The following is a 12,962-nucleotide window of genomic DNA, read 5'->3' on the forward strand; positions in this document are numbered from 1 at the left end:
GCTGATGCAGGGGGTCCGCTGAGGTCAGGCTGCACGTCATCTTCCTGCACAGACATGGTGACAGCAGGTGAATTATAGTTAGGTAAGTCAAATGCGTTTTTAGACACTTTTTGTGCGGTGTTGCTATGGGCAACCGCTGTCTTGCGGGTGTATGGCCCTTTAAGAATTTAATGTCAGCTGAATGTAATGCTGCAGCAATGTTGATTTTGGGTCTCTGGCAGAGTTCCTGCTATTAGTGCTCCTTATAGTTAGTAGAGGCAGCTGACAGGTTGCGATTACTGCTCGGACGGTAAGCAATGCGATTATTTTCTCTTTTGCTCGCCTGCAAAGTCTCGTGACTTCTGGGGCGTGCGCTTGTCACACTCTCCTCCCAGGATTGACACAGCAAAGGTAAGGCGGCTGGCCGGACAATTTTGCATAAAAGGGTGGCACCAAACTTTCCCGCTCTGCAGGGGGTGTCACTAACTTTTCCACAGTGATGGCGCAGAAATTTTTAAACATGAAGGCCTCCGGCAGCCATTTTAAGTGCATAGAAACAGTCAATTCAAATACAGCAAGCAGTTTTGTTGACACACAAATGTCTGATTTTCTCTCTTTGGATGCTGCGATTTTTAGGCTGATAACTGAGATAACACTTCCATGCGACTTTGAAACAGTTTAAACAGTTCTGTGGCCCCACACAGTGTGCAATAAGTAAACAGTCTCTCAATAAAGCAAAGGGGCTTATTCTGCGACAGTCTTTTAGATAAGGCGCAGGGGTTTATATCCTGTTCGTGACGCCAAATTTTTATGCGATGAGCCAGAACCGCAGGGGTGACACGTGAGGTGCACGGTGGGCCGATGAGAGACAGCAATAATACATTTCATCGGTTTACTCACGGTTAGCAGAAAGCCTCCCTGGGCTGGTCGCACAGTGAAGAGGAAGACAGCACGAAATCCTCCGGGGCACGCTCTGTGATAGGGAAACGCCAGCCAAGATGGTGGTTGAGGTGCCCGTGATGACAGTGGTGTTTACAGTGCTTGTGGTGGCTGGATCCCTTGGTGGTATTTGTCGTGACGCCAGTACCGTTAATGGTGGTACAACCAGTTGTAGTAGCAATAGTGAAGAATGAGGTAGACAGTGGTAGGATACAACTCACAACTTTTACTGTGACTGGTTTTGATTGCAGTACAAACATCCAGATAGAATACAGTCTCTGGGTAAATAGAGGAATTCTGCTGATCCACTGTTAATAGGTTTTGGTAGGTCTTGTCTCAGGCTGTGGTTCAGTATAATGCTTACTTGTTCCTGGTCCCTTTAGAATCCAGTGAAATTTGGTGAGGTTGCCAGTGGAAATCCTTCACCTTTATTCTCAAAGGTCTTGCTGCCGTTTGGTGGCTTTTACCCTTTGATTTAAGCAGTTCCAATTTGTCCCTTCTCTGGACTGACCTTCTGTCACCTTCACATTCTCCTCTGTACACTCACTTCCTGAACTGAACACTTGACCACAGATAAACCTGAGCTGGGATAGATATCCCAAAGTGGTGTTATCCCCATCTTGTGGTGGGAAGTATGAAGCACACTTGACCAGCCTATGAACAGGGATTAAACAGGTGTTGCAATGCAAAATGCAATACAGCAATGACAAAGAAATAATACATTTGCAGTTCCCACGTGTCATGAGTGGGACGCTGCAATTACAAATGTCTCTAAATTATTAGAGAGCCTGATAATTATTTGCCAGTGATGGGAGAGAACAGGGACAGCCACAACAAACTACAGGCCATTTTCTATCTGTCAGCCAGAGCAGACCTATTACTGAAATTGAAAGATATGAGAAAGAGAAAGAACATACCAGCATAGAATAGCAAATTTCTAAACAAAACAAAACACATACATTTACAACACTTGAAAAGAGTTATTGTTTGCTTCTGCCTGCTGCTGGGGACTGTACCTACCAATACTGTGGAAAACTGCAACCCAAATAGCAAGCAATTGTGCTGCAAGTTTGAAAATGACTTGCTAAGCTATCGCTTGACTTGCCAGGCTTCACAAGTTTGTTGCACAATTGCACAAGTCCACATTGCATGACTCCAAATCAACTTTCTTTACAAACATTCTGCAAGTCTGCTGCAAGTTCTTGTTTAATTATGTTGTGCAATAGTCATCCCACCACAGGGGTCACTGTGGCTGAATTTCTATGCTGTAGACTTGCAGAGCTCTTGCTGTAGACTCGCCACTGCAACTTTGCTCTTGCTAGAGACTTGCCACACAAATTTGATACAAATTGGAAAAGTGTCAACTAGAACTTGTGCTTCAAGTACTCTGCAAGTGAAAATGTGCAGCAAGTTAACAGACTTACAATTCAACACTGCCACAAATTTGTGGCAAGTTATCCTTGCTATCTGGGAATGACCTGCGTTATGAATATTTATCTCTCTGGACAACAACCAGGTTTATTTTTAGTGGGGCATGCTGGGGGAATTATAAAGATTTATCTCTTGCCTTCCAGGCTCTGCTTGGTAACCAGGTGTTGCTGCTGATATCCTTGTCCTCCCAGGTATCCTGGCTTGGTAGGGTGCGCTGAGTTACAGGGAGGCCCAAGTCTGGGACCTGAAGCTTCCTGCTATCATGCTGGAGGGTATATATGGGTGATGTGGAACAGGAAGGTGATTACCTGGATTGGGGTATAGGGTATAAAACCTCATCTGTTGGAGAGAGTCCAGGGCACAAGTCTTGTGGCTCTTCCATAGAGTCTCTAGTACTGAAACTGCTTACAGTATGTGGTCCAAAGAATACAGGATTTCCAGCTTCTGGCTTAAAGGTCCTCTTTCTGTATAACTGTTAAGTCGTTTTTTTTTTTTTCGACTCTGCACTTTGTTCTCTGGGTATGCTGTACTCTAGACCCTCTCCTGAGTTTATTGGCCTTAATAATCTCTGTTAAACTGTCTCAAAGTGACTTGCGCCTATCTGTTAAGGACTCAACCTTGAGGTGTAATGTCAGCTGACATTACCTCTGGGGGTCCCTAATGGCCTCTATTGTACAAAGAATGTGCATTTTTTTCAAGTTCATTTTGTAGGAAACACACGCAAAGAAGAAAATTAGAAAAACATAAGCTTTTTTTATTAGCTTTTTTCATGAAGAGTGCAAAATCTGGCGCAGCTATGCAAAGAAGCCAATTCGTTTCCAGTTTTTTTTTTTAAAGCTTAATTGAAAATTGAACAAGCTGAAATTAGAAGCTATTTGGCTACCGTACACAGATGCACCAGATTTTGCACTCTCCGGTTTTAGTAAATCAACTCCTTTGTGTTGAAAAAGAAAGGGGGCAAAAGAGAAGATGTATTGAATGACAGAGAAAAAGAGAGATTGTTTTAATTGCAAGGATGGATCAGCTGTGCTCTTAGGACTTTCCTAAAAGTTTCATTCACTTTCTGCTGCCAGTTTGGTTGATCATACTTCAGAATGTAGAGAAAACAGTAGGCGGGGATGCACAGGGGAGGGAGGAGGAACACAGAAAAAAAAACACTAATCATTTCAGAACTGTACTGTTAGAGAAAGTATGAAATGCACTAGGCTGCTGAAAAGGAAAAAGCAAGGTCGGAGTGAACAATTTAAGGAAGCATTGAAGGGAAGATAGACCCAGATAACCATTAAAGGCGGTAAAATACAAGCGAATAGGATAAAAAGAAGATAGCTGATTAAGTAGAGGTTGAAGTCAAGCCATATCAGTAGAGGGCTAAGGATCAAAACTTCTAACAGAATAAGAGCATTAAGAAGCATTTCAGGGACAAGAACTCTGAAATTTGGCAAAATGACAGTATCTCGTGGTTGGGTTTCTTTGATTATTCTCTTGCTGTTCATACTTGCTGGAATCATTATTGCCTTGGCACTGGTAATGCGATGGGAGAAGCTTAGCTGCGATCGCGGCGGCTTCTTATATGGAGCTGTGGCTGCTGACTCCGAGATCTGCTCAGACATAGGCAGGTGAGTGACATCTCTATTATTTGCTCTTTTTTGGCAGTATGATATTTCTGCAGCTTCACATTTGTGGAGGTGAAAAAAGAGACAGCATGTAAAATGTTTTACAGAAATGTATGACATAGAAAGTAATTGATGTAGTGAAGGGGATGCTTGGATAGTGCTAAACACTTAAAATAGTCACATTACAGTCTTTAGAAGATTGTGGCTTTACAAGAGAAACTGGATGCATAGAGTGTTGTAATGCCTTGTGTAATCACCATATGCAGTGTTCAACAATGCATCCCCTAAGTCAGAATGGAGGCATGGCATTTTCATTGCTCACCTAACTGGATGCACTGGAGGAAACCTACATATTTTGTACTTACAAAATAGATTTTACATTTTTGTCAATAAAAAAAATCAAAACTATGGCAATAAAAGCACAACTCCATCAATTTTCTCAGTTCTGTATTGGAGAATAGTTTATTTTAAGTTCTTTATTTCTGTCAATGTCAGCAGCTGTCATCTTTTCCCCGGGCTACTTGCAGGTGCTATATTTTCGGCTTCTTGGTTGGCCAGTGGGGGAATGACATCATCCTACGCATGCGTACGACAGTCAGTAATTCTGACACAGCGCAACCTAGTGTACATTCAATAAAAGACTGCGAGCAGGCAGGAAAGTGTGTGTTACGGCAGAAGAGACGTACGTCTACTCTGCAATAAAGAGCTGCCTGCTCACAGTTTTTTTACAAGTTATGTTTAGTTTATTTTCTTTAAAGCGGTAGTAAACCATATCTTTTTTTAAATAAAAAATCCTACAAGACAGTGCCATAATGTGCTATTATGCATTATGAATTACTTACCTTAGAATGAAGCACTGTCACTGCTGACAGGGCTTCCATCTTCACCTGGTCTTCCTTCTGGGTTTGCGTGCTCTGGCCATCTGATTGGCCGAGCAGCGATGACTTTACTCACGTTGATGCACGCAGGAGTCACAGCCGTGTCACGGAGCTCATAAGTCCCTTTAGAGTGCATGTGCCTGTGGCGTTAATGGCTGCATACAGTGTGAATATCTCCTAAACAGCCTTTTTATTACCCGTAGGTACAAGTAAAAATAAAAGACTACCACTTATATAAGCATCTAAGTTTATCATCATCCTGCTTTCTCCTATTGCTAGCAAGCTCCGAGTGTTTGAAAAAGCCTGACTGGCTCACATTTTTTATTCTTACTCTCCAAGTGATTTTTTTGAGGATATACAGTATTTAAAGTGGTAGTAAACCGCAGGTGGTTAAAAAAATGTTTTCCCTGCAAGGCAATATCATAAAGTGCTAGTATGCATCACATACTAGCACATTATGATACTTACCATAGAGCAAAGCTCTCCAGCGCCGGGATGTCACCGCTGAGAGGGCTGACATCTTCCCCCAGTCTTCCTTCTGGGTCCGCGGCCTCTGGCTACATGAGTGGCCAGGGGCACAATGACGTCACTCCTGCACAAGCGCGCAGGGGCTGCCCTTTATGGCACAGGCTCTGAAGGTCCGGCACTGTAAGCCAGACCTTCAGGGTGCATGTGCCAGTGATGTCATCTATCTGTGCAAGTTTAGTTGGAATTCACATTACCTACAGGTAACCCTATTTATAGGCTTACCTGTAGATACAAGTGGTGGAGTTTACTACCACTATAAATTAAATTGTGTTTTTTTGTTTTAGTATTAACCTCCACACAGCATTTTTAATAGAAGATACTGTTACATCTATTGAATCAGTTGTTTTACCTAGTCCAGTTCAGATTTGCTTATCAATCAGTACCCAACTGGGAATGAAGGCTGGCAGCTTTTCCTTTTTCCCATCTCTGGTCAGGTGATATATTACATGACAATGGGAGACAAGAACAAAACAACAGTCCACCCTCACTCATCAGTGGCCCCTGTACTGGAGAGGGGGTTCCTTTCTTAAAAGGCACCCCGTTTCCCTGCTCTTTTCTGCTCACAGTAGGCCACTATCCTTCCACCAGCAGCTATTGTGAGAGCCCAACTTGCCACACTGTGCCCGTCCCCACATGAAAACACTGCACAGAGGCAGCTGATTCTTCCTACAACCTTCTTCTTCCCCATCCAGTCTTGGGGACACTGACAGCATTTAAAGCCTGACAGAGGCTGTACTCCTGGATGGAATAGATTGTTAAAAAGTTGAATACTAAGGCTGGGTTCATACTAGCTGCGGGCAAGGCTCACAGTGGGAGTCCAGTACATCCCTGTTCTCCGTTTCAGGTGTGAATCATGCCCGAATTCGGACCTGAAATGGACAAGAAGACGCACAGGATACTTTTCCAGTGCGGACCGCCGCCTCCCCAGAGGTGTGTGAACTGGCTCCATTGAGAGCCGGTCATACTCTCCTGTCATGCAAATTTAATGTGGGGAAACCCACATTCAATTCGCATAGGTGTGAACCCAGCCTGAAAGAACATTTTACTACTATTCCTTGACTTTTTCAAGGACATAAATGATTCCTTTGAGTAGCTTTTACTCATAAAGTCACACTTTGAAGTGATAAGAACTAAACTTTGTGGGTGATTAATCCCCTTACAATAAGCCACCTAATTTGCAGCATATTCATTTCATTGGGTTGCCAGTAAGATAATAACGAAAAAGAGGTGAAGATTAAAATGGTTTTATGCAATTAAGTCCCATTCATGGCTTGGGTATGAAAACTCTACCAGCAATTACATTTCTTGCTTCCAGTCACAAGCAATCAGAGTTAGTTCCAGACCCACTCACTTTTCTTGGCTATGGAAAATACTTCTATACCTTTACTTTACATTACAGAGAATGTAGAGTGTAAAGTGAGACTCTTCCTTTCCCTTGGCTTTGAAATAGACCTGTGGAGGTGGAACTGTGAACATCAGTGGACTAATTACAGAACTAGACTCCTAGAAAAATAGGAGTCACTCTTTGGCATCAAGATTGATTTAGGAACTGTTCTTTAGTCCTCTCCTAAGAAATTTCTAACAAGTCATATTTTCCAGACTTCTGGCCACTGCTTCACTTAATAAATTACTGTTTTAAACAAATCATCTCATCTGTTATATGAAGAGATTTAAAACATGACCTTTTTGTCAAATCTTCAAAACAGCTAAATAAATGTTTTAAAGAGAACTAAACTTTATGATAAACCATATTTTTTTTACTACACATCCCATTATGTTTAATGTTTTTGTGCTCTAAAAAAAAATAACAAAATGTAATTTCAATGTTCAGCCACACTTAACTGACTTGTTTCTTTTTCCAGAACAGGAATAAAAAGCCAAGTTAGGGGTATCCCCTGTAAAAGTCTTTCATTTATTATCAAAATACTTTCTGGTACACACGATGAGATTATCAGACGAATGGTCGTCTGTTTTTTTTGCATGCTAGTCTCATATCAAAAATGAAGAATTTACTAAAGTTACAAAAATTCCCATACGACAGAATAAAAATTCATAAGTGATGTAATGTGTTGTAGTGTGTTTGTATTGTATTTTCGAATGACAACTGTACTGATTAAACAAAAATCGTACGATCTGGCATCATACGAGAAAAATGTTCGTGCTTGTCCCATCGGATAATATCGGATCAATTGTCGTGATCAGCTCTCGAAAACTGTGTACTAACGATCAGATTATCGTACGGTTGCTTCAAAAGCATTTTTCGTTCAATTTTCTGATCGCGTGTAAGGCCCCTCTTACACGAGCGATCCGATCAGATCCGCCTGTCAGTTTTTTAGGCGGATCTGATCGGATCCCCCATGCATCCCTATGGGGCAGCAGATGTCAGCGGTGACATGTCCGCTGACACCCGTTGCCATCTGCATCTGATCCTGTCCGTGAAATCCGGACGGATGGAAACCCTATTTTCCATTCGTCCAGGGGATCGGATTGGATGAGAGCGGACAGGTGGTCCGCTCTCATCCGATTCCCCCATAGAGATGCATGGGGCTCTGGCATCTCCCTCTTCGCACACAGAGCGGAGAGGGAGATGTCACCTTCCTGCTCAGCGGGGATCTGTGTTTACGATCCCTTGCTGAGCAGCACGGATCCGCCTACGGAGGCGGACCGTGTGAAAGGACCCTAAGGGGCATGCAACTCAATACAGATGCAGGTGCTGATTTTCTAATTACAACACTGGAATTATTCAGGGGGACATAGTTTGACCCACCCACTCCACCAACCAACTTGAGTATGGTAGAACAATCCTATCCTATTATCCATTTAAAATTGATCTTTGATATCTCTGGCCTAAATCTAGTGCCATGCAGTGTTTCCAATTTTTGCCCAGCCTGCAACTCTTCACTGTTGGTTTGATGGCTGGTTCACGCTCCTGATTCACAGAGCAAGAAAGGATGTCAACCCAGGATATTCTTTTAGCTTAGCTTAGCTGTCTTATACCATCTTCAGCTCTGTGTAATAAGAACTGCTAATATTGCTCCAGATACACAGAACAGATCAGCTTTCAAAACAACATCTGTGCCCTGCAGATAACATGGAGAAAGATATCTGAGGGGCCCACTTGTCACTTCAAAAAAATACATACTTTTTGCATGTCCCGCACTGGCTTCTCTCCTCGTACTGTACAAATCTAACCTCATGTGCACTGAAGTCTAAAATGTTGTTAGTTTATTTAGCACAGACAATGGTCCAAATTTGCAAAAAAGTTTGTTCAATTCCTTACAGTCCCCTTTAAGAGACTGTATGTTCTTTTCAGTTTTTTGTTAGCTATCGTACATGTAAACTAGATGAGAACAACGTGAAAAATCTTATTAATGTATGATCATCTTTTCATTTTTTTTAAATTATTTATAAATATAGTATTTATATTTAATGGAATATTGATTTTAAATTATTTTAATTGTTTATGTTTTATGTTGGCCACAAAATCACGAATGTGTTCTGAATAATAAAAGTGTATGTAAACCCTCAATTCACTTTAACCACTTTAGCCACCGGAGGATTTTCCTGCTTAACGTCCAGGCCCCTTTTTGCAACTTGGCACTGTGCGACTTTAACTGACAATTGCGCGGTTATGCAATGCCGTACCCAAACCTTTTTTTCCCACAAACAGAGCTTTCTTTTGGTGGTATTTGATCACCTCTGCACTTTTCATTTTTTGCGATATTAATAAAAAAAGAGCGAAAATTTTGCAAAAAAATTGACATTTTCTACTTTGACAGTTAAAAAATATCCAATATATTCAATTTTTGTCATATATTTAGGCCAAAATGTATTTAGCTACATGTCTTTGACAAAAAAATTCTCAATGAGCGTATTTTTAACCACTTTAAGAGCGGAAGATTTTACCCCATTCCTGACTAGGCTATATTTTGCGATTCGGCACTGCGTTACTTTAACAGACAATTGCGCGGTCTTGCGACACTGTATTTAAATAAATTTATTTCTTTTTTTCCCCCACAAATAAAGCTTTCTTTTGATGGTATTTGATCACCTGTGCGATTTTAAATTTTTGAAAAAAGAGCGACAATTTAAAAAAAAAACAATATTTTTTTACATTCTGATATATAACATTCCCAAAAAAAATGTATAAATCAAAATTTTTTAAGGCCAATTTGTTTTCTGCTACATATTTTTGGTAAAAAAAATCATAATAAGCGTATTTTGATTGAAAAACTTGAAAAAGTTATTGCGTTTACTAACTACGGGAAAGATTTGTCATTTTTATTGCTTTTTTTTTACTAGTAATGGCGGCGATCTGCGATTTTTTTTGCAGGACTGCGACATTGCGGCGGACAGATCGGACCCCTAACTGACATTTTTGACACTTTTGGGGGTACCAGCGATATTAATACAGTAATCAGTGCTATAAATATGCACTGTTACTGTAATAATGACACTGGCAGGGAAGGGGTTAACACTGTTGGTGATCAAGGGGTTAAATGTATGCCTCATGCTTACTGACGTGTGTGGGGGTTGTGTGACAGAGACACAGATCGCAGGTTCAGCTATGTCACTGTCTGTCACAGAGGAGATCCGCCCGCTTTGTTTACACAAGCGGGCGGATTTCCTCACTCGATCCCCGACGATCGGGGAAGAGCGGCGGTGATCACCACCTTTCCTCCCCTGGCCCGACTCCCGCTGTGTCTGAATACAGCGCGCGCCGCCGAGAGAGGGGAGAATCTGGTGACGTAGGTCTACGTCGCCAGACCTTAACAAGCCACTTTGCCGCAGTACTGTCAATGTGAGCAGTCGGCAAGTGGTTAATATATTTGGCATCATGCATTTTTGTATACAGTTTTTTTTTTTGGCCTGGTTCACACCTATGTGTTTTTTGGTGCTTTTTGCAGAAACGCACTACAGTTCATTTACCATGGTTTCCTATAGGACACGTTCACATCTATGCTTTATTCAGCTCCTATGTTTTTGGAAAGGGTCAGGGACTTTTTTAACCACTTAAGCCCCGGAAGATTTTACCCCCTTCCTGACCAGGGGGTATTTTGCGATTCGGCACTGCGTGACTTTAACGGACAATTGCGCGGTCGTGCGACGCTGTACCTAAACGAATTTGGCGTCCTTTTTTTCCCACAAACAGAGCTTTCTTTTGGCGGTATTTGATCACCTGTGCGATTTTTTGATCACGCGCTATAAACAAAAAAAGAGCGTAAATTTTGCAAAAATAGCAATATTTTTCCCTTTTTTTTATATGAAATTCCCCCAAAAATAAATGTAAAAATCAAAATTTTTTAATATTTTCGGCCAATTTGTTTTATGCTACCTATGTTTGGTAAAAAAAATCGCAAAAAGCGTATTTTGATTGGTTTGCGCAAAAGTTATTGCGTTTACTAACAAAGGGAAAGATTTTTGTCATTTTTGTTGTTTTTTTTTTAACGCGTAATGGCGGCGATCTGCGATTTTTTTTGCGGTACTGCGACAATGCGGCGGACAGATCGGACCCTTGACTGACATTTTTGACACTTTTGGGGTTACCAGTGACATTTCTACAGTAATCAGTGCTATATATATGCACTGTTACTGTAAAAATACACTGGTAGTGAAGGGGTTAACTTTATTTGAGAGGGAGGGGCTGTGTGTGTCCCTAGGGGCGTGCTTCTAACTGTGATTGGCTGGGGCTTCAACTGTATGCAGAGTGATCAATGGATCTACATAGTAGATCCATGTGATCATCTCTCATACAGAGAGGAGAATGACAGGCAGCTTGTTTACACAAGCTGCCTGACTTTCTCCCTCTCCCCCGCCGATCGCAGAGTGGCCGGCGGCGATCGGGTCCGCTGGTCACACGCGCGGGGGGGTCCGTGACCACGCGGGAGCGGGAGCGCGCCTCCGGCGGCGCGCGCTCGCTCCCTAACCCCTCACAGGCGAGCGACGTAGACCTACGTCACTTTGCCTGTGAGGGGCTGACCGCCCACGTAGATAGTCGTGCGGCGGTCGGCAAGTGGTTAAATGGAAAATGGTGCTTCTTTGGTTCAATAGACTTCAATAGATAAGCTGCAGGAAAGCATGTAGTGAAGTATTTGTGTTTTGCATTTTGTTCTCAAATATCTGTTTATACATTGTTTCAAAAATTCAAAGATGATAAAGCAAGCAAAACAAAAATTGGAAAAGGAAAATCAAATACAATCAACCTAAATTCATTACAAAGACAGAGATATTTAAAATATATCTCAGTATATCTTAAGTTAGATATCTTGCAGCAAACCAACATAGAATACATAATAATTTTTCTATAGAGACCTTCTAAAAATTAAGAAAAATGAGAATGCGGAAAGGTGGAGAAAAAAAAAAAAAAAAAAAACGAGGGCAAAAAAGATCTTACACAAATTAAATATGCAAAGTAGATCATTTTCCATTTAATTTTTTCCAGGTTTTAGTGCCGTTCACATTTGTGGTATGGGGATACGCTACGAATATACAGCGTGTTCCCGCATCGCATCCGCACCCCTGGCAGTTTACACTGCCATATGCGATACGCTGAGGGTGTCAATTAAAAGTTAACGACACCCCCAGATCAGATCGCATATCGCAGTGCGATCTGAAAGTTTGCACAGAATCGGATCGCACTAGTGTGAACCACCATGCGAGCCGATTCTGCTGCGGACCAAAAAAGGGTCCTGTGCGTGTTTTAGTGCGATTGCGGTGCGAATTCAGCCATACAAATGGCTGAATTTGCACCGCACAGAGATCACATGTAATTATAGGAGCAATGCGCTCCGAATTACATGCAATCTCTGTGATCGCACAAATGTGAACCGCCACTTAAACCAGATGATACTTATGCTCAATCATCAGTGAGATTAACAAAAAATTCCAGTTATTTAGGTGAATCTTTAAATGCTATCCAGGTCAACCACCCCCCTTTAAACTTCTCAGTGGTATCTGTAACAGATCCCCAATACTTGGACCAAGTATTTCTGTCTTAAGTCTCCAGACTCTCACGTGATGCAGTGACCTGGCCCCTCAATTCCCCCCAAACATTAGCCGAAGCTCAATGAAGGTTAAAATAAATGACACTTTATTCACCAACTCACTTGCAATATATATCCAGTAATTAACATACCTGACCATCTGGACAAACACAGGTGAATGAGACTGCAACATTATCATAATTAATTTAACAAACAACAAACCCAAAACATAGCCGAATACACATTCCTAGAAGTGTGAACACACTTAAACTCTAAACAGATGAAAGCAGGAGACATAGGCTCTCAGACAGCCCGTCTACATATACAACACACCTTAGTAGAACTGTCAATACACATCCCCCCAGTATACCAAAGCTGAGTCTTATGTCATTAGCATCTGTTTAGTCTCTCTTGTAACAGGCAGCTTTAGGCCTGTAACATTGATCCCAGTCTGAGTCCGTGTCTTGGGGTGACATGGATTTGAGCCAAAAGCAACACTTCTCCCATTGTCCCCCAGCATATACCCCCACACAGAGGTGCACTCCCCTACAAGCCAGGGCCCATAGTCTGTGGGCAGGAGGCTGGCCTCCACATTCCTCCAGTAGCCCGTG

The 12,962-nt window shown here is 41.9% G+C and overlaps 1 protein-coding gene across 2 annotated transcripts in view; it reads left to right on the forward strand.

Annotated features, from left to right (window-relative positions):
* The first annotated feature begins 3,533 nt into the window (after positions 1–3,533).
* The window catches only part of GGT5 (gamma-glutamyltransferase 5), a 136,420-nt gene continuing 126,991 nt past the window's right edge, over positions 3,534–12,962 (forward strand). For both annotated transcript variants that reach the window (XM_082244212.1, XM_082244213.1), the window contains exon 1: positions 3,534–3,965. In XM_082244212.1, the coding sequence (XP_082100338.1) occupies positions 3,793–3,965 (173 nt within the window). In that variant the 5' untranslated portion in view covers positions 3,534–3,792. The remainder of the gene's footprint in view (positions 3,966–12,962) is intronic.

Source organism: Pelophylax lessonae, assembly GCF_965119305.1.
Source record: "Pelophylax lessonae genome assembly, chromosome: 1".
NCBI classification, from domain to species: Eukaryota; Metazoa; Chordata; class Amphibia; order Anura; family Ranidae; genus Pelophylax; species Pelophylax lessonae.